This window comes from Desarmillaria tabescens, assembly GCF_030435595.1.
Source record: "Desarmillaria tabescens strain CCBAS 213 chromosome Unknown EV420scaffold_12, whole genome shotgun sequence".
NCBI lineage: Eukaryota > Fungi > Basidiomycota > Agaricomycetes > Agaricales > Physalacriaceae > Desarmillaria > Desarmillaria tabescens.
In genome coordinates this window covers 41,342-66,900 of record NW_026848311.1, presented here as the reverse complement: position 1 = coordinate 66,900, position 25,559 = coordinate 41,342, and the positions used below count along the sequence as shown (strand labels likewise).

The 25,559-nt window shown below is 48.1% G+C and overlaps 9 protein-coding genes and 1 non-coding gene across 10 annotated transcripts; 2 read left to right on the top strand and 8 right to left on the bottom strand.

Moving 5' to 3' along the window:
* Positions 1–2,899: 2,899 nt before the first annotated feature.
* EV420DRAFT_t113 lies at positions 2,900–2,981 on the bottom strand. Its single transcript has one exon. It is a non-coding gene; the product is annotated as a tRNA-Ser (tRNA).
* On the bottom strand, positions 2,981–4,549 carry EV420DRAFT_1532092 (uncharacterized protein). The gene is made up of 5 exons (XM_060472709.1): positions 3,942–4,549; positions 3,727–3,875; positions 3,489–3,672; positions 3,268–3,437; positions 2,981–3,204 (listed from the first exon to the last, which is right to left on the bottom strand). The coding sequence occupies exons 1-5, from the start codon at positions 4,467–4,469 to the stop codon at positions 3,048–3,050; spliced, it is 1,188 nt and encodes a 395-aa protein (XP_060332438.1). The 5' UTR covers positions 4,470–4,549; the 3' UTR covers positions 2,981–3,047.
* Positions 4,550–4,574: 25 nt separating this feature from the next.
* On the bottom strand, positions 4,575–5,871 carry EV420DRAFT_1670559 (alcohol dehydrogenase superfamily protein; the record flags this gene model as incomplete). Its single annotated transcript, XM_060479050.1, has 5 exons — positions 4,575–4,767; positions 4,819–4,988; positions 5,042–5,225; positions 5,272–5,420; positions 5,470–5,871. 5 exons carry the CDS (start codon positions 5,869–5,871, stop codon positions 4,602–4,604), a joined length of 1,071 nt encoding a protein of 356 aa, XP_060332437.1. The 3' UTR covers positions 4,575–4,601.
* Positions 5,872–6,557: 686 nt separating this feature from the next.
* EV420DRAFT_209159 (uncharacterized protein) lies at positions 6,558–10,023 on the bottom strand. Its single transcript, XM_060481211.1, has 5 exons — positions 9,481–10,023; positions 7,509–9,303; positions 7,142–7,450; positions 6,966–7,088; positions 6,558–6,911 (listed from the first exon to the last, which is right to left on the bottom strand). The coding sequence occupies exons 1-5, from the start codon at positions 9,918–9,920 to the stop codon at positions 6,795–6,797; spliced, it is 2,784 nt and encodes a 927-aa protein (XP_060332436.1). The 5' UTR covers positions 9,921–10,023; the 3' UTR covers positions 6,558–6,794.
* A 1,765-nt stretch (positions 10,024–11,788) lies between these two features.
* On the bottom strand, positions 11,789–13,595 carry EV420DRAFT_1532066 (uncharacterized protein). The gene is made up of 7 exons (XM_060472708.1): positions 13,446–13,595; positions 13,310–13,388; positions 12,735–13,256; positions 12,535–12,683; positions 12,302–12,485; positions 12,081–12,250; positions 11,789–12,029 (listed from the first exon to the last, which is right to left on the bottom strand). Exons 3-7 carry the CDS (start codon positions 13,128–13,130, stop codon positions 11,879–11,881), a joined length of 1,050 nt encoding a protein of 349 aa, XP_060332435.1. The 5' UTR covers positions 13,131–13,256; positions 13,310–13,388; positions 13,446–13,595; the 3' UTR covers positions 11,789–11,878.
* A 681-nt stretch (positions 13,596–14,276) lies between these two features.
* EV420DRAFT_1640941 (alcohol dehydrogenase superfamily protein) lies at positions 14,277–15,524 on the bottom strand (the record flags this gene model as incomplete). Its single annotated transcript, XM_060477165.1, has 5 exons — positions 14,277–14,421; positions 14,475–14,644; positions 14,694–14,877; positions 14,928–15,076; positions 15,126–15,524. The coding sequence occupies 5 exons, from the start codon at positions 15,522–15,524 to the stop codon at positions 14,277–14,279; spliced, it is 1,047 nt and encodes a 348-aa protein (XP_060332434.1).
* A 1,089-nt stretch (positions 15,525–16,613) lies between these two features.
* Positions 16,614–18,988, top strand: EV420DRAFT_1619810 (cytochrome P450; the record flags this gene model as incomplete). Its single annotated transcript, XM_060475518.1, has 13 exons — positions 16,614–16,669; positions 16,953–17,021; positions 17,076–17,172; positions 17,226–17,362; positions 17,480–17,837; positions 17,890–18,009; positions 18,065–18,167; positions 18,222–18,288; positions 18,342–18,361; positions 18,421–18,455; positions 18,509–18,555; positions 18,608–18,763; positions 18,817–18,988. The coding sequence occupies 13 exons, from the start codon at positions 16,614–16,616 to the stop codon at positions 18,986–18,988; spliced, it is 1,437 nt and encodes a 478-aa protein (XP_060332433.1).
* EV420DRAFT_208694 (uncharacterized protein) lies at positions 18,899–20,586 on the bottom strand. The gene is made up of 7 exons (XM_060481210.1): positions 20,294–20,586; positions 20,114–20,244; positions 19,903–20,064; positions 19,774–19,849; positions 19,590–19,715; positions 19,355–19,539; positions 18,899–19,304 (listed from the first exon to the last, which is right to left on the bottom strand). Exons 1-7 carry the CDS (start codon positions 20,358–20,360, stop codon positions 19,029–19,031), a joined length of 1,023 nt encoding a protein of 340 aa, XP_060332432.1. The 5' UTR covers positions 20,361–20,586; the 3' UTR covers positions 18,899–19,028.
* A 1,395-nt stretch (positions 20,587–21,981) lies between these two features.
* On the top strand, positions 21,982–23,564 carry EV420DRAFT_1478177 (uncharacterized protein; the record flags this gene model as incomplete). The annotated part of the gene is made up of 8 exons (XM_060469459.1): positions 21,982–22,290; positions 22,343–22,469; positions 22,523–22,584; positions 22,631–22,926; positions 22,981–23,226; positions 23,285–23,372; positions 23,429–23,456; positions 23,509–23,564. The coding sequence occupies 8 exons, from the start codon at positions 21,982–21,984 to the stop codon at positions 23,562–23,564; spliced, it is 1,212 nt and encodes a 403-aa protein (XP_060332431.1).
* Positions 23,565–23,818: 254 nt separating this feature from the next.
* EV420DRAFT_1746715 (uncharacterized protein) lies at positions 23,819–24,580 on the bottom strand (the record flags this gene model as incomplete). Its single annotated transcript, XM_060480171.1, has 3 exons — positions 24,448–24,580; positions 23,910–24,402; positions 23,819–23,851 (listed from the first exon to the last, which is right to left on the bottom strand). The coding sequence occupies exons 1-3, from the start codon at positions 24,540–24,542 to the stop codon at positions 23,819–23,821; spliced, it is 621 nt and encodes a 206-aa protein (XP_060332430.1). The 5' UTR covers positions 24,543–24,580.
* Positions 24,581–25,559: the final 979 nt, after the last annotated feature.

Here is a 25,559-nt window from a genome sequence, read left to right as displayed (position 1 = left end):
ATTCATGCTAAAGGCCTCCTCGCTCATGTCATTGCTGTTACCTCCCTGGCCACCACTGCCGTCGTCGTCCCGCGTATGGTGAGGGAAAGAAGCGGAAAAAGAAGTGGCACAGCCACTCGATCACTCTGCGGTTTCACGGACCGGAGCGATTGAGCGAGTGGAATGAATACCGGGGATGCATCCTCTGCTCCATCCCTGCATCCCGAAGGCCCGAGAATTGTCGGAATGTAATGATATTGTATTATACAATATAGTTCTATACTTTCCTATATATTAAATGAATCCCAGCCTTGATTAATATGCATTTTACAGTTGAAAAACCGCTTTTTGGTTCATTTGCTAGCATATACTCATTGTATGCTGTTCTATACACCGTAGAAAAGAATACAATGGGCTGCATATACAAGATTATGTAGTATACTATCCAAACAAAGTGTCTGATCCACAGTGATCTTCTCATAGAAACATTGTTACTCACTTCATTGCTTAGAAGAACTGTTAGAAATTTGACCTCCGTGCACTTTCGTCTGACCAAAATAAAATTGTATCACAGTTTCAGGGCAGGTACATTTTCAGATATATACTACTCAGAATAGATGAAATCCATGGTTTTATTGACTCTGTATTCTCATTTGAACATGTACTATGGGATAAAGGATGTAGAGTATTTGCATTTGACACTATAATTCATATTTATCTACAAATCAACTAGAATGTATGAATAACTAAGCTATACATGATATATAAATGCCAATAGACACCAATATATTTGATTTTAGAGGGATGGAAGAGCTTCATGACTGTACAATTGCGATCCATTGCTTGCTGCAGTCAATTTAGGGGTTGTCCAGCAAATTCCGGAAATCCACCCCAAATGTTCTTTTTTCACTAATTCATACATGCATTAAATATAGTCATGATAGAGTCATTAGTGCACATTTTATACCAAAAAAAAAACACCATATCCATCTACTATCCCCAAAATTGAATCCACTATCAGATTGGGAATGCTATATTCCCACAGTAAATGCATCCAAGCACATGTAGTTACTGGGATAAATTGTATTAAATGAACAATACAGCCTCAATACAAAAGGGGAAAAATAGAGTGGGAGGCGGGCAACGACGAGCGGGAGGGGCGGAGCGTAGGGTGTAGCAAAGCGTGGGAAATCCAAGCGTGACAACTCTGGCGTGGCTGTGCACGCGCTGAGCGCTTGTGCTACAGGCCATTCCCTGAGCTGTGCACAAATCCTGCTCCCTGTAGTTATAGGGATTTGTGTACAACTCGTTCCCCTGTAACTACAGGGCATTTTTGCACAAAATGGACGGTATAGCCTCGCGTAACCCCTGGGAACCCAAAATAGATTGGCTAGAGTACTTGTATAAATCAGGCATGGAGCTCGACTTTTAATTGAACGTACTTGTCTCCGAAATAGTCTGGCCGGGGTCCGATTCGGTCCAAGTTCAGGCATATTTGCCTGAACCTCGAACCTGAGGTCCAGGTCCAAAAGGTCCGGTCCAGGTATTTCGGAGTCCGAAATACCTGTTCTTGCCGAATTGGAGATTCAGAAACCAGAAGACTGCCGCAATTCCTTGGCAATTCCAAACTTTCGTACCGAAATCCTCGTATATCTTCAATTATCACACGCGTCAACCTCCGGCATGTGCTTAACCAACGGGACCTCCGCATCAGCAACCCTAAACGTTTCATCCGAAAACATCTCCTCCAACAGATACTTCAACCACGCCCTACATCTGTTCCTAGTCGAGGGCCTATTATTTAAACCATACCTCCCTTGCCAAGTTTAATATCCTATCCCTCTCCTCTTAGCTGGACTCCCCCAAGAATAAAGAGACGTATCTGGGTCTTGCATCGGTCGATGGAGACATGCTACGGGTGACTTGAAGCTGTAGTCTCCTGGGATCCCAACAAGTTCGATGACTTGTACAACGCGAGAACCATTGAGAGTTGCTGTTGTCTTAATACATGAGGACGTGCCGCTCGACGCCGTTGTAGGAAGATCCTGCAGCTTCGATAAGAACCTCCTTATCGGACTCGTCGTCGGGCCAGACACTATACGCATTCGGTGCGATATTACGAGTAACGCCCATGAGCACAAGTTTAAGATTAGGATATGTGAGTACGAACTTGGATGATGGTGGTTTGAGATAAGCAGGCTATCTGCGATTGCCAGTGTCCTTACACCCAGCGGAGCCATTGAGAGGCGGTGATATAAGCACGAGTATTATCCTCAACACCGAGTTACGTTGCACAAATCAATGGTAAAATACGGTAGGCGCCGTTCCTTTTTTCCTTCAGCAGCATAGAGACATATGAAGCCAAGAAGAAAGTGGCAAAGGCGGAAGAATAACTCGCCTAAATACGAGTACAGTAGTATTGTGGAGAATATTCAATATCGTTTTCTGATTCTCAGGTTCGCAATAACCAGCGGACTCAAGGCAGATGCGAGATGGTCCTGTTAACGATCAAGGAGCATATAGTCACCTTGCGCGACCTTTGCGACACCAGAAAGACATTGATCCACGAGGATTAAGGGATGCACCTATATCGATCCTCAATCCAACCAAAAACCTGTCATAAACCTGCTGTCATGAAAGTGTTCCCTGTGAATAACCGCCGTTGAAGCTTGAAGAATCGAATACCTGTGCAGTGGAGTCGATGCCTTCATAGATGCGAAAAGAGAAGCCAAGTACAAAGGAGGAACACGTCGTGTTGCGACAAGGGTACAAACAAGCCAATGTGAGAGGATGATGGTGGTCAGTAGTCAAGGGAGTGTGATCCCGAAATTTAAGCCCACCTCAGCCTTTAGAGCTTTAGCCCTACTGAGTATTAATCTCCTCTCCAAGGCTTAAAAAGTATCAACACGCATGGAACTATCGACATCAGTAGGACTTTAACCTACGCACTCAGAGAGTAATAGTCTTCTAATCTATCAGCTTAACCACTTGGCTATAGTACCTTAAATGATAGAGAGTACCATTACATTATTTAATTAGTTATACAAAAGTTTTGAACAAGACTACTACTATTCGCTCTCAACCTGGATAACAACTTTTCCAACGTGCTTCTGGCTCTCTAAATAAGCGTAGGCCTCAATAGCTTCTTCAAACTTGAACACCTTGTCGATTACCGGGCGCGTAATCTCAGGATGGGCTCGGAGTAGTCGGTTCATGGATTCGAATCTATGTATGATTTAGTATTTCAAGTTGTAGCGAAGGGAAGCGTGTTAGTCCAAAGCAACTCACTGTGCAACGGAGCCGATAAGAATCCCTCGAAGGGTAATAGCTTTTCCGATACAAGGTCCAATGACACTCGTTAGGGCGGCCGGGTTCTGCGCCACGAATCCAATGATATGGATGTATCCTGCGTAACGCACAGATGCTATCGACTTCTCAAGCGTTCCCGGTCCTCCGACCTTTCGCAGCGGAGTAAAAAATGTTCAAGGCGAAACATACACCGATCCTACCTCCAAGATATGGTCAACGCCCCTTCCTTCGGTGAGCCTGAGTACTTCCTTATCCCAGTCCGGCGTAGTGTTATAATTGATTGTGTGCGCTGCGCCTAGCTTCTTCGCGATAGCCAGCTTGGCATCGGAGGAAGAAGTAGTTATAACAGTAGCACCTGAGGCGACGGCGAGTTGTAATCCAAAACTACATTATAAAACAATAAAACGAGGTGAATTGAAGAGTTAAAGTAAAACATACGTGGACACTCCGCCAGTTCCCAAGATGAGAACACTATCACCTGCTTTGACCGGCTTAGGTCCTAGAAGAGCATTGTACGCTGTCAGAGCAGCGCACGGCAAAGTCGACGCCTCTTCGTAAGACAGGTGCTCGGGGATTCTGACTAAACACTAGGAATTTGGAAATAAAGTCCCATATGAGTGTGAGAAAAACAACATAAGCAGCAAAACGCTCACATAGTCCGGGAAAGCCTTGTATTCAGTCAACACCCCGTGCTGCCCTCCTCCAAGTGAAGTATCCAATATCTCAGCAGTGACGTCCCCGTCCAGGTGGTCTGTCGAGAAATTGGCGCATACTCTGTCGCCGACTTTCCAGCGCGTCACATCTGAGCCAGTTGCGATAACTTCGCCTGCCATGTCGGAGCATGGGACAAGATTATCCTGCACTCTGCTTATACGGTATTGTCCCGATGCCACAATGAGGTCGCGATACTGCAATGATACAGCATGTATTTTGACGAGGACATTTGTGGATCGGAGGGCCGGAAGGGGCGTGGTCTGCAGAACGAGATTCTTGTATGATCCCCGAGTGGGGAAGTAGTACGAACGTGTTGTCGTTGGTATCTGAGCAGTCATTGGGGTGGTTAGTAACACAGACGTTCGAAAGATATATGAGTCATCCTCATATTGTTTACAATCATCAATGAGATGGTGACATGATGACGACTGCGTTAGATGGAAGGTGAGAACAACAGATACTTCCATCTGATCGAAGGGTGAGGAGAAAGCCGAAGATAAGGACCGGTTCTATGTCGCGTGATGATGGTAATAATATCAGCGGACCCTACCACGGTGTGAAAATGAAGGTTATTCACTATTCTCGTACAGCTTGAATAATTACAATGTGGACTCAGCAGCGACACGAATCACGATCTTCCCAACATGTTTCTGACTCTCCAAATACGCGTAGGCCTCGATGGCCTCCTCGAACGAGAACACCTTGTCGACCACTGGTCGTGTCGACTCTGGATGGGCACGCAAAAGACGATTCATCGACTCGAACCTACATGGCATATGGATTAATACCAGATAGAGAGATGATGACTTTACTCACTGTGCAGTAGAACCGATCAGAACTCCCCGTAGATTGATACCCTTGCCGATGCAAAGTCCGACAACGTTGGTTAGCTCCGGGGAATCCTGTGAAACTAATCCAATTATATGTACGTATCCCGCACACCGTACAGCCATTATCGATTTCCCGAGAGTTCCAGCACCTCCGACCTGCGGGACAGGCGGAAAGTCAGTAAGAGATACCCAAAGCGGCGAGCGCGTACCTCTAGAACATGATCGACACCCCGTCCATCCGTCAACCTCAGTACTTCCTTGTCCCAGTCTGGCGTTGTATTATAATTGATCGTGTGGGTAGCACCGAGTTTCTTAGCAATTTCCAGTTTAGCGTCGGAGGAAGATGTTGCTATAACGGTAGCCCCGGAAGCTACGGCAAATTGCAGGCCGAAGCTAAATGAATTTAGATAGTGAGGCTCGGTAAATAGAAGAGACGTACATAGAGACGCCACCAGTTCCAAGAACGAGAACAGTATCACCTGCTTTGACTGGCCTCGGACCCATGAGCGCATTATATGCCGTGAGAGCAGCACAAGGAAGCGTCGAAGCTTCTTCATAGGATAGATGTTCCGGTATTCTGACCAATGACTGCAAACCTTGATGAGAACCAGGAAAAGAACAGCAATGCAAATCTCACATAATCCGGGAAAGTCTTGTACTCGGTTAATACACCATGCCGTCCGCCACCAAGGGCCATTCGCAACGTATCCGCGTCGACGTCCCCATCCAAGTATTCCATCGAAGGATTGGCACAGACCCTGTCACCAACCTTCCAGCGCGTCACATCGGCACCAGTCGCGACCACCTCACCAGCCATATCGCAGCAAGGGATAAGGTTATCGAGTAAGTTGCCGATAAAGTATCGATTCGAAGCGATGAGGAGGTCGCGGTACTGGAGAGATACAGCATGTACTTTGACAAGGACATCGGTGGACTTGATGATATCTGGAACGGGCGTAGTCTGCAAGGTAAGGTTGGTGTAGGAGCCGATGGTCGGAAAGCAGTACGATCGTGTGGTTGCTGGGACCTGGGTAGCCATTGTGAGGGTTCTGAAGGGGAATGGTAGGGTGGACGAATAACAAACCCCATGCTTATAACCATGGTATCAGCACGACAATCGCGTGAAACTGAACCTGATGAGAGCTGGGTACTACTTCGGATATGAAGATGAGCGCTGAGAATGATAGTTCGAAATGGAGGACCGGACCGCCATTGCGGTATATGCGAAGCCCATTGTAGTGGCGAAATAGCTATGGAGAGAAAGGTGAGAAAAAAGGGGATAGCAGCGACTTGGAACCTCCGTACCGAGGTCCTTCTTTATTTTCAATTATACTGCTCTAGTATGTACCCAGTGAGTATACAGATACCTATAACTCAGAAACAGAAACAGAGGGGAGAGAATGCGCAGAGGAATAAAATATCCGGAACGAAAGCACCTATGAAAGCGAAACAAATGAGAGTGATACTGTGTACACATGAAGTGAGATGATGGAAAACAAATGAATGTGGATGGGTATCAAAAAAGAAAATGAGATGAAATATCGGCACGGAAAAAGGGAAACATATGTAATATACATCAAAAAACATCCATAGAATGGGGACAGTCAACCGGAAGATGCCCATAGCTTTCGCAATCTTCGCAGAATGGCCCTTTGTCCACCGTGTTCCCATTCAGCGAGCTTCTTGTGCCATTGATGGGAGCGGGAGCATCCCCCTTTAGCAAGTCGCAGCTGAATATATCATGCCCCGGCCGTTCACAGATCTCGCAAACGACTGTATTCGAATCAAGACTGACAAGACTCGAAGTAGATGGAACGCGGCGTAGCGATGAGCTATCACTGAGTTTTGAGGAAGAGGACTTCTTCGCTAGCTTGGCTTTGAGACGTTCGATCTCTTGTTCGAGTTCGTCCTGTGAGCACAGTGGTAAGTATACAGTATCGAAAAACAAGACATCCCAATCCTTCAAGGGAGAAGACCTGATGGAAAGGCAAGAACGCCATCGAAAGAAAAGCCACCACCCACCTCTCGATATATCTTACTCTCCACCAAAGCCTCCAGCTCGCTGATCTCCTTATTGAGCTGCTCAAAAAAACAATCAGAATCCCAGCAACGCATCAAGGAACTCCCACTTACATCACTCGTAACCCTCAAATTCTTCTTCTCGGCCTCCGCAAGCTTCTTCCTCATATCCTCGACATCGTCATTAAGAGCACCTTCTTCCTCCCTATCCATGCTGTCTTCCAGGATCTTCACCTCCTACACAAAACATGATCAACAAGGAAACAAAAATAAACCCACACAAAACCCACCTGGCGCAACTCCTCCATCTCTCCAATAAGCATCTTATTCTCGCTCTCCAAACGAGATGCCTCAGCCTGGAGCTCCCGCACGATATGCTTCAGACCCTTAATCTCCTCCTGCGCACTCTTCATCTCGCTCTTCGACGACGTAACGACGGCCTCCCGGTTGACCTTCTTCCTCAACGCCTCGAGCTCGAGGGTCTGGTCGTCTAATCGCTGATGCAGCTTGTCAAGCTGGGCGACCTGCTCTTCCGCAATTTGCTGCAACTCTGCATTCTTGTGTGCGAGCTCCTCCTTGTCGTCGAGACCATTAAGCTGCTGTAACCAGGCAAGTTCAGAAACACGGAAGAAGCACGGAACAGAAAAGGGTTCTTACGTTTAACTCGCTTCTCAGTCCTTCAAGCTCGGCTCTAGCTTCTTCAAGAGCAGTCATACTCTCCCTCAACGCTTCCTCGACCTCGCCCCTCCGTCCCCTCTCCTCGTCCTCGCTCGTCCTTGCACGCTCCGCCTCCCTCTTACCCTCACCAAGCTCCCTCCTCATCGCCTCCTTCTCCTCCTTCACTTTCTTCATCCTCTCTCTCCATGCTCCCTCTTCTCGCTCAGCAGCAACTCTCCCATCCTCGATCATATCCTCCAGGCCGGCGATCTTCTTCTGCAGATGCAGCACTTGGTCTCTCAGCGTCTCGTTGTCGATCTCTTGTCCGGCGCTGAGAGTGATGGTAGGAGGCGCAACAGCAGGGATACGTGCCTCCAACTCGGCAAGTCGATCTTGCATCTCATACTTTTGCACATCGGTCGCCCGAAGTCGCTCTTCATACAATGCGATCGTCTCTTGCCCAGCCTCCCGAAGCTCGCCTACTTGACTCATCAAGTCATACCGCTCTTCCTCCAAAGCTAGAATCGCCTTCTTCAGCTTTCCAACCTCGGCTTCGCCCTCCTTGAACTTGCTCTCCAAGTCAGCGAGCTCCTTCAAACGGGCATCTCCAGCAACGTCCTTCTCGCGTATTTCACCCTCGAGGTCTGACACCCGCTTTTCTAGCTCCTCCCGTCTCGTCTCCAGCTCCTCCCGCTTTCCCTCAATCTCTTCGCGCCTCTTCTCTTCTTCCTCCTTCAACTCCTTCGCTCGCTCAATCTCTAGCTTCAGCTTCTCCCTCTCATCGTCCTTGGCCGCCTTCTCACTTTCCAGCTTCGCCATATCTGCCTTCAACTGCTCCACATCAGCTCGTAGACGCTCATTGTCGTCTATCAGTGCCTCCATCCTCCCATCACTTCTTACTGAAATGCTTGATTCCGGTCGAACGGCAGGACTAGAAGCCATCGACCTTCTCGGACTTGGAGATGAGGGTGTGAGTCCCAGTGAACGCCTGGGGAGAGGACTAGTCCGTGATGGACCCGGACTCGAAGCCGGGGGTAGCATTTCAGTCTTGAACGAACCCGAAAATGGGGAGTCCAGACCCTTCCCAGTACCTCCGCCCGAGATTTCAGCTATGCGCGCTTGTATGTCACGACTTCGAGCATCTAAATCGACGGTCACAGATGGAGACACGCTGCTCCCAACGCTGGTGCTCCTCGTTGGTGATACAGACCTGATTGGTGATGGTGGAGGGGGCATCGCCACACCGCTAGGCACCCGTCTCTTTGAAGAAGGTTTCGGAGTGGCAAACGGTGAAGACGGCGCGCCGCCAACATTCGAAATAGATCTAGGAGATGATACACTCCTCGCAATACCACTAGGAGACCCTAATCCAATCGAACTGGGCGAAGAGATCTTCTGCGGCGAGCTCCGGAGTTGCGTAGCGGTCATGCCGGCATATTTACTAGCTCTGGTACCGGGCGTCGGCGTTACTGTACTGAGGCTCTTTCTAGGTAGACGCGGAGCAGGTGTAATTGTCGGCACTGCTGGCTTCCTTGTGTAACTGGTTGAGGGTGTAACTCTTCCGTTTGATATCGATGGAGTAACCCGGCCATTGGTACTAGGTGTGATTCTGCCATTCGAGATAGATGGTGTAGTGCGTCCTCCAACTGAGGACGGTGGTCTTCCGGACGAAGACGGCGTTGCTCGTCCGGCTAGTGCTGAAGGTGGTCTCCTCGTCACACCTGTAGTAGCTGCGCTGAGTTTTGTTGTAGCAACGAAGACGCCACAATGTGGCGGACAGGTGAAGTACTGCTTCCTAAATAAAGAGGTTTTAGCTATCCAGTTAGAGTAAAAAGTATGAGGAAACGTAGGCCAAGTCACAAGAAAAGACGGAAATGAGAGTAATCAACTCCGAGACTTAGCAGAAAGTCAACGAGCAGAAACAAACTTTCGCAACATGCCAAGAAGTAATGCAATTATCATTTGGACTCACCCTCCAACGCTTCCATCATTCTTCCCTTTCCCAGCGAAACCGCCGGAGAGCTCTACCCCTGCCCACAGTCCTCCCTTACCCTCAATCTCCCCCACATATCGCAGCGTCCCCTCAAACCCCAGGCTCTCGATGCGCACCTTATCGCCTTCTTCGAAAGCGTGTAAGGTGGAAGGTGGTCGGCCTGCGGTCCTACTCGGGGGTCTGCTGGTCGATGCAATGAGCTTCCCCGGCGGTTTCGAAACCGGCGTCTTCGCCCGCGACGATACAGTGGGGTTGGGATAAGAAGTGATACTTGGTGGCCTCCCCCGCATAACGTCCTCAAATGCGCGAGATAACTCCTCTTCTTCGTGTGTCGTATGTAGATGGCTGTATGATTGGGATCGCGACAGGGAGCGGGCGCGTCCGGGTGTCGGGATGCCTGATTGCCGTGGTTTCAGCATCTTGCATTACCTGTAAGGAGGCATGTCGTTAAGCTTTGCGTTATCAAGGTACTACGCACCTTCCTGTATACTGCTTTCGGTGATCTAGCGGTCACTCAGCTTTACGATTCCTGTATCCAAAGGCACGAATTACGCGCCTTGTCGTTCTCCTTTACGGTATCGTCCACTGAACCGAGGTATCCGTGCTAGAACCTGTCAAAACTACATCAAGCATTATGGCAACGAGACAGTGCCGGAATGTTGACGCACCCTGGAAATTCAGCTCAGAATATATCTTCCCTGCTCTCCCGGTGCCTCAGTGTCCTGTAATCCGTGCAATGAATGTTCAAGATCTACATCAGGCGATCCTTTCATTAACGTTGTTTTTTCGCCTATCATGGTATTACGTACCTTGCGACGGTATTGCTCCTTCAGCGAGTCGCCTTTCTTCTTGCTCTTGATTCGGATTTCGTGCCCTGCTGCTAGGAGAAGATGGTGGTTTGAGTCCAAGAAGAAATCGCGACGGGACTGGCCAGACATCACGTGATACCAGTGGCGTCCCACAGTGACAGGGTCCTGCCTTTTCGGACGCGACTCCGAGAATCGCAACGCAACGGCAACGTGAGCTGCACTCTCTCTCTCCTTCTCCCTTCTCCCTGCCTATCTTAAAAGTTTAAAGTGAAAGTGTCTGCGAAACGATCAAAATTCATCTACGATGAGCTGAAATAATTTTCATGTCAGTCCAGGTATTCTTTAAAATACTTTCGAGAGGTGAACGGACGTAATACAGAGGCCTCGGGTTATATGTTTCCGCACGGGTTGTTCATTTCGCTCAGCGGAGCCGAACAAATGACGCTCATTAGTTCATCATAGGATGATCTCATGCGATGAACGGTCTCGCAGTCAAAATCCCCGTCCCTTGAATCTGATGGTACAGCATCTACATACGTACAAAGGTAACGATTTCATTTCCGTACTGGCATACGCTTGAACTGGTTTCTCTCAACAGGCGAGACTTATGTTCGCGATACCGCATTTTTGTCTTGATTCCTGGTACTTGCCTGAGGGTAGACATTATCTAGAACACAGGGCTATCGTACGATTTTAGTAGCCGCCTCTTGCCATACTGCTTGCCTCGAACTTGGAGGTGATGGTCCCTTTTGTAAAGGCACGGACGAAAATCAGTAGATATACTTTCCCTGTACATTCGTGATCCGTTCGCTGAAGATCAGGATGCCCTAGATCTCCATCAAGGAGCGTATCCGAGCTGTTTGTGTACCGGTTCTCCTGCGACTCCCAAGCGTGCTTCCACCTCGCACTCACACCGTGCTGTCCTGCTACGGAATGTAGGAATGTATAGGAAAGTGCCCCTACCAGTCTTACACGGACACGGATGCCCGTACAAGATGTCGTTTCACCTTAATTGCATTGGTGCCTTTACACCCCGTCTTTTCGTTATTTTTGTGAAATACGCTTATCACTTCTTTGTAGGCCCTGGTACTTAGATACATATATAGCTGGTCAGGATCCCGACGAAGGATGTCCAGGCTCGTACCGACAGACCACTCTCGCCTGTGACGCCCTAAGTAACCTAGTTGCCAGCCAAGTACGTCACAGGGTATTGAAGGAGTTTTGGGACTGATAAATATATAATAAAGATGTACTAGTAGATGTCAAATCGACGAAAGGGCAAGAAACGAAACAAAAACGCAGATTTTGCGTAACCAAATTGGAAGAATAAGTGTACCCGGCGTCCAGACGCGTGTCAGATGATATGAACTTTGTAGAGCACAGAACGATTCAATGATCTCTAGACTTGAGCTGGAGTAGCGAATCTATACCAAAGGAAAATCATACTTGCGCATTGTAATCGTTGACGAAATTGTTACAGGATACCGATGAGCAAAATAATACCATTCAATCCTAAAAAAATTACATCTGTACAAAGCGAAAACGAACTTCAAAGCCTCAACTGTGAACTAAACCACCCGAATAACAACCTTTCCAACATGCTTCTGGCTCTCCAAATACGCATATGCATCCACCGCCTCCTCAAATGTAAATACCCTATCAATGACTGGACGCGTCGGCTCGGGCCGAGCACGAAGCAATCTGTTCATCGACTCGAATCTGCCAATGAATTGTCGGTTATCGACGAGGAAGGAGACGGAAGTAACTCACTGTGCAACAGACCCAACTCGAATTCCACGAAGGATAATAGCCTTCCCGATACATGGCCCAACGACACTCGTCAACGGAGTCGTAGGCTGCGCTACGGCTCCAATAATGTGGATACATCCTGTGTAACGCACAGCTGCCATCGATTTCTCAAACGTCCCCGGTCCACCAACCTGAAGAACATGTCAATAACTGATTGCATCAAAAAACGTAAGAGGATTTACCTCCAAAATATGATCAACTCCCCTTCCACCGGTGAGCTTCAGCACCTCCTTGTCCCAGTCAGGCGTCGCATTATAATTAATGGTGTATGTAGCACCGAGTTTCTTCGCAATGTCCAGCTTGGCGTCAGTAGAAGACGTCGCGATTACATTGGCACCAGAGGCGACAGCGAATTGCAAACCAAAGCTGTATCATATAATAAGAAGCATACCCACAGAAAATGAAGTAAACGTACGTAGAAACACCGCCAGTTCCGAGTACGAGAACGGTATCACCTGCTTTGACTGGCTTGGGACCCAAAAGTGCATTATACGCAGTAAGCGCAGCACAAGGCAAAGTCGACGCTTCTTCAAAAGATAAGTGTTCCGGGATTTTGACAAGACACTGATTCACTGCATGAGAAAGGCATCTTAAAACACCAGCCGTACGACTCACATAATCCGGGAAAGCCTTATAATCCGTCAGCACCCCATGCTGTCCTCCACCAAGCGCCGACTTGCTAGTCTCGGCATTGACTTCTCCATCCAAGTGTTCGGTCGCGAAGTTGGCACAAACCCGATCACCAACCTCCCAACGGGTTACGTCTGAACCGACAGCGACCACCTCTCCAGCCATGTCGGAACACGGTACAAGGTTCTCTGGTATGCCACCATGATACCTATTCGAGGCGATCATCAGGTCGCGATACTGGAGCGATACAGCATGGACTTTCACGAGAACGTATGTAGACTTGAGAACCGGAATAGGCGTAGTCTGCAAGGTAAGATTCTTGTAAGACCCAAGCTTGGGGAAGTAATACGAGCGGGCTGTGGTCGGTACTGGGGCAGCCATCGTGAGGATTGGTAACAACCTCGATGAGTAATCCACTCGATGCTTTTATACCGGTCTGGAAAAGATGACATCATGGGGCGCGATGGTGAGAAAGCGAAGCTGAAGAAGGAAAACTATTTCCAGCACCTGAGAAAGAATCAGAAAGCCAGCTACGAATGGGAACGATGTCGCAGGCGTACCACGAATCCTACATTCAAGATGCGTTTCCTACGAATCTGTAACAGTGGCGAAAACCGGGAGTTCCTCGTAATACTACTTCTGTGGATCAGATGAAAGGTTAAGGATGGGAGGGGCAACGGCAATAAGGCTTCATACTGTACTGCAAATCGCCCAGGTCCCAGGATGACGACCTTTTTGAAGGTACGAATTTCTGCACCATCGCTGGGAAGAAAAAGAGCGCAGGTCGAAGAAATATCAATAGGAATTGCTACACAGGGCAAAGAAGGTGGTGGTACGAGTCCAAGAGTCGAAAAGGCCAAAGAATTTGCAATCGACTTCTATTCCGGGGTTGCACAGCCACATCAAAAGATCCCCTAGTGACTAAGTAGCACCTGCATCAGTCTTCAAGCTACTTGAACTTCGAGCTCTACGACGCCATACCCGAAAACTTGTCTTGACGGATAAGCGGTCGGAATCACACTCTTGAGCCATGATGAATCAGGACCCCAATAACACATCTGCAAAGCTAGCATGTTCTGTTTCTCTGAAAGCTTTTATTTCTCTCTAATACAAGCGCTAGGTCAATACGGAAACGAATCTTTGTACCCCTTCTGGAGATCTATTCGTCACTTCGAAGCTGGACTAACACGAATGACTATCTTCCCAACATGCTTCTGGTGTTGAGCATGGCGAGCGTTAACCGCAAGCCACGGACTATATTTAGATTACCGGTACATACCTGATTAGTCTATTTCTTTCATCGCGGCATCTCAGCGTTCAACCAACGTCTTCACGCTGAGATGTACGTGTATACTCATTATATTTCTATTATACTATTGCTAATCGTACCTATAGATATACTTGATATTCATACATATCTTATAGGTACAGTACAGCGTTCAACCAACGTCTTCACGCTGAGATATATACTTGATACTCATACATATCTTATAGAATCTTTTTCCCTCTCGCAACCGTGCCTTCCCTTCACGTACACCCCGGTCCACTGCTCAAGATCTGGCTCTCCAAATATGCATACGCATCCACCGCCTCCTCAAATGAGAACACCTTGTCAATGACAGGACGCGTCAACTCGGGGCGAGCACGAAGGAGCCGATTCATCGACTCGAATCTATAAATGTTTTATCATTTGCAGCCAGGGGAAAAGACGTAAAAACAACTCACTGTGCGACAGAACCGATCAGAATTCCACGAATGATGATAGCCTTCCCGATACAAGGCCCGATAATACTGGTAAGGGCATCCGAGTTCTGTGCCAAAAATCCAATGACATGGATGCATCCTGCGTAACGCACGGACGCTATTGATTTCTCAAAGGTTCCTGGACCACCAACCTGCGGGTTGCATCAATACCAGCGAAATGTAATTTGAGTGGGAACAAACCTCCAAAACGTGGTCGACGCCTCTCCCATCGGTGAGTCTCAGAACTTCCTTGTCCCAGTCTGGCGTCGTGTTGTAGTTGATAGTATGGGTGGCACCAAGTTTCTTTGTGATTTCCAGCTTGGCGTCAGAAGAAGATGTCACGATCACATTGGCGCCAGAAGCGATAGCAAATTGTAAACCAAAGCTATATAAAGGAATGATAAGAAACATGCCGCGAAAATGAAGGAGACATACATGGACACTCCGCCTGTTCCAAGAACAAGGACGGTATCGCCTGCTTTCACTGGCTTGGGGCCCAGAAGTGCATTATACGCCGTAAGTGCAGCACAAGGTAATGTTGACGCTTCTTCGTAGGACATATGTTCTGGGATTCTGACTAGAGACTGATACACCGCATGAGGACGGCAAACGAAACAAAAACATGGAGCTCACATAATCTGGCAAAGACCTATACTCGGTCAGCACCCCATGTTGACCTCCACCAAGTGCTGTACTGATACTCTCAGCTGTGACATCTCCATCCAAGTGGTCCGTCGAAAAGTTGGCGCAGACTCGGTCGCCAACCTTCCAGCGCGTCACGTCGGAGCCAAGGGCAACCACTTCCCCAGCCATATCTGAGCAGGGAACAAGGTTCTCTGGTATACCACCTCGAGGATATTTGTTGAAGGCGATCATCAGATCGCGATACTGGAGCGATACAGCATGGACTTTGACGAGAACATATGTAGACTTGAGAGGCGGAAGGGGAGTAGTCTGCAAGGTGAGATTCCTGTAGGATCCAAGAGATGGGAAGTAGTACGACCGTGCAGTGGTTGGTATCTGAGTCACCATTGTGGGGGTTAGTAACAAAGGAGGGTTGAATGGCAGGGTAGATGAGTAATCCACAGTGTTTATAATCGTCTAGAAATGATGACATCATTGCGATTATGACAAAACGCATCTGAGGAGGCCTAGACATTATCCGGGGTTATTTTCCAGCTCCCGTAAAAAACAGAAGAAAACCAGCTATGAACGGGAGCAAATATCGCAGATTCGTAGTAGAAACTCTACATTTCAAAACGCCTGGACGACCAGCTTGACTGCATATTAGCGTAGGAGTGTAGTCAAAAGCCCTATTTAATTCTGGTGCAATATACCTGATGACAAGGTAAAAAAACAGAACTAGGAACATAGGAAAGCAAGTTCGTACGTACTGTACTGCAAATCACCTCAGCGACTACCGTTAGACCAATCCAGGATGACGAAAGCGTATGAAGGAGAGCCACTGCTGAAAATAGAAGATTTGTGGAAGTCGTAGCTTCAGGGATTTCAGCAAGAATGAAAAGAAGGTCGTCGTTCGAGTCCAAGAATGCGAAGGTCAGAGGATTTGCAATCAACTTCCGTTTCGGGAAGACACAGCCACGCTCCTCTCTTACTCTTCTACAACTCGGACAACTTCATAGCCGAAAGGTTGTCTTGACTAACGGGGCCATCGAACGAGGTTTTTTTTTCGCCTCTCGCGAAAAGTGTTATATCCTCTCGCATTGAGAGCGGTGTTGGCTCCCTGCCTCTTGAGGGGCCTTCAAGTTTGTTCATTAGGAAAACCCATTGAGGATGCCAACAAGTTCCCTGCACCGTCTTTCCACGAAATACATTTCCAGCGGAACATTACAACTTCCTTCAGGCTCCTACTTTCCGACAGATGCTGTACTCGACGCCAGATTTTTCGCTCCGGGTTCTTTTCTTGGCTTTGTGAATAAATAGGATTTGCCTCCGGACTTCAATTCCGACTCAGGCCGTAATAGTGCTTATGCTCAATTCTTCACCAATCATATTGAACCCACGAAAGAATCGCAATGGTTCGTTTGCGACGGAAGCGGACGCTCAATTTACCTTGCTCCTGATAAACCACTTACAACTACTATGCGCTAGGAGACTACAATGAAGAAAGGATCTCATTTTCTGCCACTTCCTCTCATGCTACCCTGGCACGACGGGTAAGCGATTCAAATCTGACGAAGACACGCTTATCTGCAAATAATAGCTAACATCGCCGGGTAACTTCAATGCTTCTTCGAGTTCGCGCTTCCCATCAAAACTGTCATGGGACCATTGACCTGACATATCACGAGGGAACAGCGTACGTCAGACCGTGGAATTCTCCAGGTCTTTTAAGCACCTTCAGCCGATCTTCACAAACGACATGGACTCCCCCACTATCTGGCTTTGTTCTGTAATTGCTTTGGCGGCGACGTTCTACTACTGGAAGTCGAAGAACAGACGTCACTTGCCTTTACCTCCGGGTCCGCCAGGAAGACCTTTTGTCGGAAACAGTATTCCACCCACTGAGTGAGCCCTCATTCCATTCAGTGGCACACAATGCTCAGCATCACATACTCTCAGTGCCTTTCTCCAGTTCGAAGAATGGACACAGGATTATGGCCCTGTGTTCTCACTGAAGCAAGGAGGTCAAACGACTGTAATCATTGGAAGGTATCAGGTATTCATCTTGACTAATTATTGTGCTGTTTCCGTCGTGACTATCTCCCCCAGGCTGCCTGCGACATAATGGAAAAAGAAGGCGCGTCGTTGGTTGATCGGCCCCGGAGTATCGCAGCCGGAGACACGCTATCTGGGGGGATGCGCGTCCTACTAACTCCTGCAGGGCAAAGACTGAAAAGACTTCGCAAGTAAGCCACTTCCCCTCTTCTTGTATCTAACTGATGTCCACGTTCAGGGCTCTGCACGCTCAACTACAGCCAAAAGTGGCAGCGACATACGAAGACATGCAATCGCGCCACGCCAAGAACCTTATCGCAGACATACTCCGTGACCCATCTCAGCATCAAATGCACGCAAAGAGGTGGCTGCATTACCCCCTTAAACAAACTTAACTCATCGTATGTCAGATATTCTGCGAGCGTCATCATGACACTTACCTACGGCAAAACCACGCCAACAAGCTACACCGATCCCGAAGTCCAACAAGTCAACAACTGCTTATTCCGTCTGGGTGCAGCCGTCCGTCCTGGGACCTACCTTGTCGACACCTTCCCTATCCTCGCTTATGTGCCAAGCTACCTCTCCCATCTCAAGCGCCACCACGAAGAGGAACTCACGCTCTTCCGGGAACAACTCGGGAACGTTAAAGGAAAGATGATCCAGGTACGCCAGATTCCCCGAGCCGCGTTCACGACTGACATTATGATCATGCCAGGATGAGGAACTCCCCCCGAGTTTCGCAAAGCACCTCCTCCAGAATCAGAAAACCTACGGGTTGAGCGATGATGAGGTTGCGTACTCTGCCGGATCGATGTTTGGTGCAGGCTCGGATACGGTTGAGTCCTTTTCCAAGTTCATAATACGCCTATTGTTTCTGATATCCCATGTAGACAGCAGCCGCCATCAGTTTTATGATCATGGCCTGTGCTTCCTTCCCGGATGCGCAGAAATGGGCGCAGGAGGAGATTGACAGGGTAGTGGGACAGCAACGCTGTACATGTTTACGGAATCACTTTCTTTATGCTTACTGAACGCGATGATTTATAGCTCCGACATTCGGAGATCAAGAACTCTTGCCGTGCGTCTCAGCATTCGTCTTGGAGTGTACGAGATGGTCAGTCACTATATGTAAAGTGCCTGACTCGGAAGCTGAACTTACGTGTCTAGGCGACCCGTAAGCATTTCAGGTACGACCACGTAGTCAAATGCGATTATGCTTCCCTTTTAATTATTTTTTCACTACTAGGATTCGCCCACAAGGCAACCAAAGATATTTACTGGGTGCGTTTCACCAACTCGCTCGTTTCTCCGTACTACATTACGGAACTCCCCAGCAAGGATACGTGATCCCAGCGGGAGCGGCTGTCATCGGTAATCACTGGTACGTCACATTTATCCCTGCCCTCTTGTAGCTGGCCTTTACACCCCCAAAGGTGCATCTCGCGAGACCCAGAGGTCTATCCCTCTCCGAACGAATTCATTCCCCAGCGCTGGATCCGAGATTCGGACTCGTCTCTCAACACTGATAACAAACCATTCACCTTTGGTTTTGGCCGTCGCGTTTGCCCAGGTTCTCACGTCGCCGAAAGGTATTGCTCGGTCTCTTCAGCTTGTTATGGTCTTGACTAAATTTCTCGCGTAGATCCTTGTTCCTCACGGCTGCTATGATCCTCTGGGCGTTCAACATAAGCAAGTCCGGCCCAATAGATACCATGGCATTCACCCAAACAGCCAATGTCCATCCATTGCCGTTTAACGTTGACATCAAGCCTAGGTTTGAAGGTATTTCGGACTTAGTTTCAGAAATTCAGTAGTATATACGGATAAGAATAAAAGCCATTAACCAACCGGAATCTAGACGGGTATAGTAGTCCAGTCAGATTCCGAATAGGGATACTCTGTCTCTAAATCTTTTACATCTCCTTCACCGTTATCGATATGGCTCTCGTGAAACTGCGTGATGCGTACTTGCAGTGGCTTCATCGCGATGTCGTCTTTACGCCAGGGAGACGGAGAACGCTGAACGCCAGTACTACGACGTGTGACCTTGTTCGCGCTCACCTGGCCAGCAGCCGCCATGCCAATGCGGATTATAATCATATAGAAAGCAACGCTGATGATCGGTGATATCTGAAAGCCTGGAGTCAAAGAAAAGTGAACAGTGAAAGAATCAGCCTTACCAAGTCCAGGACAATGAAAAGACCGTTAGTCTCTGCGGCGTAGCACCCTATAGCGGCAATTAGAGATGCAGAATATAATATACCGGCATCGATGATGATCAATAGCGAGGGCATAAGGATGCCTCTTCCATGCCTCTGAGAGACGATATGTCGGTCAATTGACCAAATGCGATAGCCGAGTAGACCTAGCAGATTCATCATGGCTAGAGGTTCGGAACGACAGGCGTTTACTCACCCGTCGCAGCAATATTTGTAGCTAAAGTCGACACGAAGAAAACTTGCATCCAATGCTCGATCTCATGTCCAAATACGCCTTGTTGGTGGCTAAGAGAGCAATTATACACAGTTCCGACTGCACATGCTGTAGAGGGTCACCACGTTAACATCATCTCTATATTGATCAATCAGTCGCGACTGACCTACGAATGAACTCCAGCCTATACTGGGAACGAGAATAGCCCAGAGTGATCCCCAGACAATATAACAACGATATATCTTATTAACTCGAGTCAGAGACGACATGAAAAAGGAGAACAGAATTACATTACCACTATCGCATCAGCTAGAGCGGTCTGCACCGAGTAAATTGAGATCTTGAGAAGGAACCCCGCTTCGCTGACATCTGAGAAATATGCCGCTGGACCTCCTTCAAACAAGTCATCCTTGTATACGAAGCCAGAGAGTACATGATGTACGTCGATTATCATATGCTGCATAAAGTTAAGATTGACGAGGTCTCCATGAAAGTGCCGAACGTACTGCTGTACTTAATGCGCAGAAGGCACAGGCTGTGACCATCATTTTCGCGTTAATGCCCCTGCTCTCGACATCCCGGCATCGTCGTTTAATCAGAACGTATACCGTGGCTAAGAACATCAAGAGCGAAAGACCTGATTAACAATAAGCCTAGATACCACTGGCTAGCAGAAAGCTACGTACCATACAGGACACCCTCCAGCGCAAGAGCGACAATTGATATCACATCCATAGACGAGCCACTTTCCATTGTGTACAAGCGCGACGACGATGGTGGTAAGGAAGCCGTTTATAAGTAAATCCTCTGGCGATACCATCGGATTATACTGCTAGTTCGTCCACTGGCACTAGGAGTTATTGCCTTTCCTATGTTTCAAGAAGAGCTTTTTCGAGATTGAAACTGCTGCAACGAATTCTAGTGCAGTTTTCCCGAAAACGGTGCGACGCTATGATATCACAAAGCTTCTCGTTTAGATCCATCTGCACGGAGATAAAATATCGATATCGATCATGAGATTGAGTGAGATTACTCGAATGACGGACCCGAGCTTCGCGTGTAGGGGAACGTGGCAAGGCTCTGGACAGTGGGAGTCGCTGATTTGCAACCACCGATATAATCACTCGGAGTTCTCATTCCGCCCGCAGCGCTGCTGTCGGCAGCTTTCCAAATATTCTCTTCACTCCGCGTAGGCTTCAGGTCCTGTATAATGCGTAAATAACCTCAAACCTCCGCAAGAAAAAACGAAACCGACCTATAGCCAGCCAGAAACGTCGAGTTTGAAAATCAGGTTGGTGGTAAAATGCAGAGCGTTTTACCTTAATCGGAAATCACCGCTTTCAGCTGCGAACTTCGGCGACATTTTAAATTGCCGTTCCTTGACTCGTCTCCGTGCCGATCCAACTCCGATTCTTTTACCTCTGCCAGAATTGTGCGCCTCGTTTCTTTCTAAGATAGCTCACATTCTCTCACACCATGTTTCCTTTCCATATACAATGCAGCTTCTTCCAAGAGTCTCGGGCGGACTTACTCTATGCCTCACATACAAAATACAAGGCAATACTAAGACGAAGTGATCCGTGGACCGTGGAGCATGTCCACAAAGACTTCTAGACCACTTCATCATCTGAAACACAGGTATTTATTGACCCTCCTTAAACAAATGATGTGATGTGTGCGTCCGGTGTTGTGATATCGATGAGAAGAAGTTGGTGCGGTAATCACTCTACTTGGTCTTGTTGGATCTGATCCTCTGTTGACCCCAAATCAGGCCATGCTCATTCAATATACGCCCGTGAATAAGGAAGAAAGCATTCAGTATGTGTTAGATATTAGATAGATACATTGATGACTGATCTGATTATAACCAAGACGCGACAACGACAAGTATCAAGAAAGGGCTGCGATTACCTGGACTGCATATGGCTTAGCACAGCTCTGAGTCTTAATGATGATGCGACGTCGACGGCCTGATAAATACTAATAGCTGCCGCAATGACTCATGTTTTTCGTACCACGGAGCGAAGGGCGGCACCGTCCAGGAATCCGAAATCCAGATTTGCTTTCCCTCCAACTATCCAATCGGTGCGCACGCAATCCCTTTCACAGAGCGACTTCCAACACGATCCATCCACATCATTCTGTCTGTCTTCCAGGCCGGCAAGCAAACCCGTCGGATCAGCCAATCATTTACTTAATTCCGCAAAATGCCGGCCCCGTATAAGCCGCAAATAGGACCCTGGCTTGACTCAAACATCAATTCAAGAAAAAACAACAAAAACCGCTCCGAGTCACGCATCTTCACAGCCTCTATGAAGTACTTATGATTCGCCTTCCAACCTTCTTGAGGTAAATCATTCTTCCCCCTCCCCCCATGTTGTCGTCAACACCAACTGATCTCCCCACTTCCCGAATAGAGAGGCACGGCAAACACACGCTCTCTTCACATATCATCCCCGCCCCCAGCCCCCGCCTCACACCGCACATCGACCAACCTATTTTTGTGGATAGAGCAAGAGCCTCACGGGCGGTAGAGACGATAATAACAGGTCGACGCGAGATTCTCAAATTCGGAACGCCAAACACGCATCGCCTCTGGAATTGCGTCAACAGATACGTCAGCAATCGCGTCGGGCAGGGATTGACGTTTGTGTTCGTTCCTGGAAATGGGATACCGAAAGAGGTGCGTCCTAACGCCAATGTTTTTGAACCTTGGGGTAGTTAACGCGGTGTAGACGTATGAACCCGCAGTTCAACATCTGATCGCTGCTTCGCCAGAGCTTGTTGATGAGGTGTGGATGTGGGAAAGCGTCTTCCAGGGTGATAGCGGGGTGTTGAACGCCGGGAAACTAAGTGGGGCCTGTGAGTCTTATGTGTTCGTGCGAATCACGATTCGGACTTATCTGTAATATCAGATAACTGGGAAGACGATACGCGAGATCTCGTCGAATTTGTCAAACATTATCTCCCGTCCAGGGTCAGCCGGAGCCCTTTGCCGGACGACCTCTCTTCAATACGAATAGACGAGACAGAGACAGCTAGTCGCGTTTGGAACGGTTTCTCGTCGAGAAAGATCGTCTTGGTGGGACATTCGTATGGAGGTTGCGTCTCGTGAGAACCTTTCTGCTATGCTTCGAAGTCTCAACCTTACCCATTCCAGTGCACTCGCAGCGCTACAATACCCCAAACTCTTCCATTCCTTAATCCTCATAGACCCAATAATCGTCCCTCCTCGCCATTTCGACAGTGGTGCCGGAAAGAAATTGATGACTTCATTCATGAAAGGATCCTTACTCCGACAATCAACGTGGATGAATTGGTATGGAGCCCGTTTTCTCCTCCTCTCCATCCATAAATTGAGGCTTCTCTCCAGGACCATCGCTGAAGAATGTCTGCGACAATACAGACCGTACCAAAGCTGGGATCCTGCAGCGTTTGACAGGCTGATAGATCACGGTCTGCGAGAGAGTGAGGTCGACTCCCAGGTCCATCTTAAGACTTCGTCGATCAACGAGACGATTCTGTATGCGGACCCGATCACACCTTCCATGGTGTACAGCCGTTTGCACCAATTAGACGCGGGGATACAGCTGAACTGGGTCCTGCCTGAGAGCGGAGGGTACGTCGTGTTTCGTTTATCTTCTCGCAATGGGGCTGTTTGCTGATGAAGGTTTTAGAATAATCGGCCCGTACCTCACGCAGAAGATGATAGAGCTACGATCGGTAAATACGAAGAGCATGACGATACCCGGCACTAGCCATTTTGTGAGTACTGAGAATTCTCTTTGTCTCGTTATACACTTTCTTACGCGTCGATGCAGATACCCCAGGATAAACCAAAGGACTTTGGTAAGTCCGTCATCCCTTCACCCCTAGAGCGCTTCCTGATCTTCTCATGCAGCGGACGCGATATTACTACTGATAGATGATAGAGGGCATGCGATGGCCAGGCTCTAATCCACTCTAAAGCGTATAATTTCTATATTACTGTCCTTCTTCTGGACTGAGACGGTAATCTACGAGAGCCGCTTCGACGTTGGAACAGACAGTTCATGGGCCGGAAGACCTTGAGATTCCCAAGAAACCAGAAGAACTGTACTTTATACACTGATAGAGCTACATATAATTCATACAAGTACATGCCACATATCAAAATAATACAACATTTTTTTAATTCATAAGTCCGCAAGCTCACCGACATGTTCATCCGCTCATTCCTTCGAATGCTTATTCCCGATGAAATGCTATCACGTTTCCCGTTAGTGTCACGACTAAAAACACGAAAAGAAAATGTCAACGTACAAGGGCCGAACACAACCGCATCCCCAAGCTCCTCCTCTTACTCTGAAGCACCTCATCATCCTGAATCTCAACATCTGCGTCCGCGTTCTCAGCGACAGGAGACCCACGAAGCGACCTGATCGTCCAGCACCGTCTCCGTTCCTCTTCTTCCTCTTCCTCATTCACCATATCCGCCATCACCGCTCGCACCATCTTATCCTCAATCCCCGAACATCCATCCCGATGCGCCTCCCACACGTCGAACACCACGAGCTCCGAGCACCCCAGACAGCGAACCGACACCTCCCCCTCCTCTTCCTCATGGCAATCTGCCCATTCGTCGTGCTGGAGCTGCCAGATCCGAATCTCAGTGGGGTCCTTCGCGTACTCGTACATGGTCTTGTAGATGACGAGGAGCTTGGTATCGTGAATGTACCGATAGGATATAGTGCTGTTCTGTGATGAGGAAAGGACGGAGGTGGTGGGGTCGAAGTCGCTTGGCGGGGACGTGAATCTGGGGAGTGGGAGTAATGAGGTCAGTCACATTTAGAGTGAGGACAAAGTGGGAAGACGTTGCCTATGAGGCTCGCTTCCAAGATCATTGCCGTAGTGAAATGCATATAGCAGACTGAAGATGAAGGGGGGGATAGACATGGTGGGGGTGATCGATGAGAAGGTGAAGGGTGGCAGCTTTAAAGGCTGGCATGATGCCACTACTGATGTTTTGAGGGCACAATGCTAGTTTGTTGTTTGGTTGGCGAAGTGTCCATTATTGGATAAGTCGTAGAGCTTTTAAAAGGTTTAGTACGGCATCGGAAGAACAATGTTCACGAAGTTTTCTGGTTTGAATAAGCAATTTTTTTTTGTGTTTATGAATGCTAGGCGGCACTTGGTACCTTTGTGCATTCGGCCCGATACGGATTTGCTGCTAATACCTAATTTTCTGGTTGTGTCTGTAGGGAAAGAGCTGGTGCAGTAGCAGGCCTATATAATTGACTTCCTTCTATGCAACCTAACATCTTGTCATACTAGTTAGTAGTTGTAAAGAGAACTACGAGAGCGAGTACGTACCGTCTCGTCTGCATAACCGCATTGCCTTCTTGTAAGTTGAAACGGCAGTTATGATCCTTTCATTGTCCTTGTTTAGAATTACGGGTAACGGCCGCGTCGGTACCGTTAAATCTGTGAGAAGGACGCGTTGGTGGTCCGAAGTTCATACCTAAACCTGTTACTTGTTCAGGTTGGCGGTACTGTGGAACCAAACGGACTACAGAATCCATAGGGCACAGTTGGTTTTTATCGTAATCACAGTATGCGTACTATACTACTCAATTCTGGGTCACCTGGTGGACACAGTCGGTCAGGTGTTATCGCCTCAAAAATATGGAATGGCGGGTCGAAAACAAATTTGAAAATCGATCAAGTGGGACGTGTCGCTAGCACGTGAGCTTTAGGGCAGGTTTCGCTCGAGTCCTTGCTTCCTGCCACCAGCTTGTCTGCTTCCACGGCTCCTGCGCGTTCTCCCGCCGTTCTTACAACCCAGATAACCCTAAAAAAAGCCATACTTCAAATTTTCCGCTAATATGATTCCTCGAATCGCATCTTGTGTATTTTCCAACCACCAGTAATCGTCGTGTCTGATTTGCTACTGGACTAGTGCTGCACCTTGGG

Excerpts from the sequence above, each read along its gene's own strand:
- EV420DRAFT_208694 (XM_060481210.1), bottom strand. The coding sequence starts at position 20,360 with ATGGAAAGTGGCTCGTCTATGGATGTGATATCAATTGTCGCTCTTGCG. Across the intron at positions 20,065-20,113 it reads TCTGCGCATTAAGTACAGCA|CATATGATAATCGACGTACA; the intron begins GTACGTTCGGCA and ends AACTTTATGCAG. Across the intron at positions 19,850-19,902 it reads CTCTAGCTGATGCGATAGTG|ATATATCGTTGTTATATTGT; the intron begins GTAATGTAATTC and ends CGAGTTAATAAG.
- EV420DRAFT_1532092 (XM_060472709.1), bottom strand. The coding sequence starts at position 4,469 with ATGGAAGTATCTGTTGTTCTCACCTTCCATCTAACGCAGTCGTCATCA. Across the intron at positions 3,438-3,488 it reads GCGTTGACCATATCTTGGAG|GTCGGAGGACCGGGAACGCT; the intron begins GTAGGATCGGTG and ends CCGCTGCGAAAG. Across the intron at positions 3,205-3,267 it reads CTTATCGGCTCCGTTGCACA|ATTCGAATCCATGAACCGAC; the intron begins GTGAGTTGCTTT and ends AATCATACATAG.
- EV420DRAFT_1532066 (XM_060472708.1), bottom strand. The coding sequence starts at position 13,130 with ATGGCTGCCCCAGTACCGACCACAGCCCGCTCGTATTACTTCCCCAAG. Across the intron at positions 12,684-12,734 it reads ATAAGGCTTTCCCGGATTAT|TGTCTTGTCAAAATCCCGGA; the intron begins GTGAGTCGTACG and ends GCAGTGAATCAG. Across the intron at positions 12,030-12,080 it reads CGAGTTGGGTCTGTTGCACA|ATTCGAGTCGATGAACAGAT; the intron begins GTGAGTTACTTC and ends ATTCATTGGCAG.
- EV420DRAFT_209159 (XM_060481211.1), bottom strand. The coding sequence starts at position 9,920 with ATGCTGAAACCACGGCAATCAGGCATCCCGACACCCGGACGCGCCCGC. Across the intron at positions 7,451-7,508 it reads GACTGAGAAGCGAGTTAAAC|CAGCTTAATGGTCTCGACGA; the intron begins GTAAGAACCCTT and ends GCCTGGTTACAG. Across the intron at positions 6,912-6,965 it reads ATTTGAGGGTTACGAGTGAT|CTCAATAAGGAGATCAGCGA; the intron begins GTAAGTGGGAGT and ends TTTTTTGAGCAG.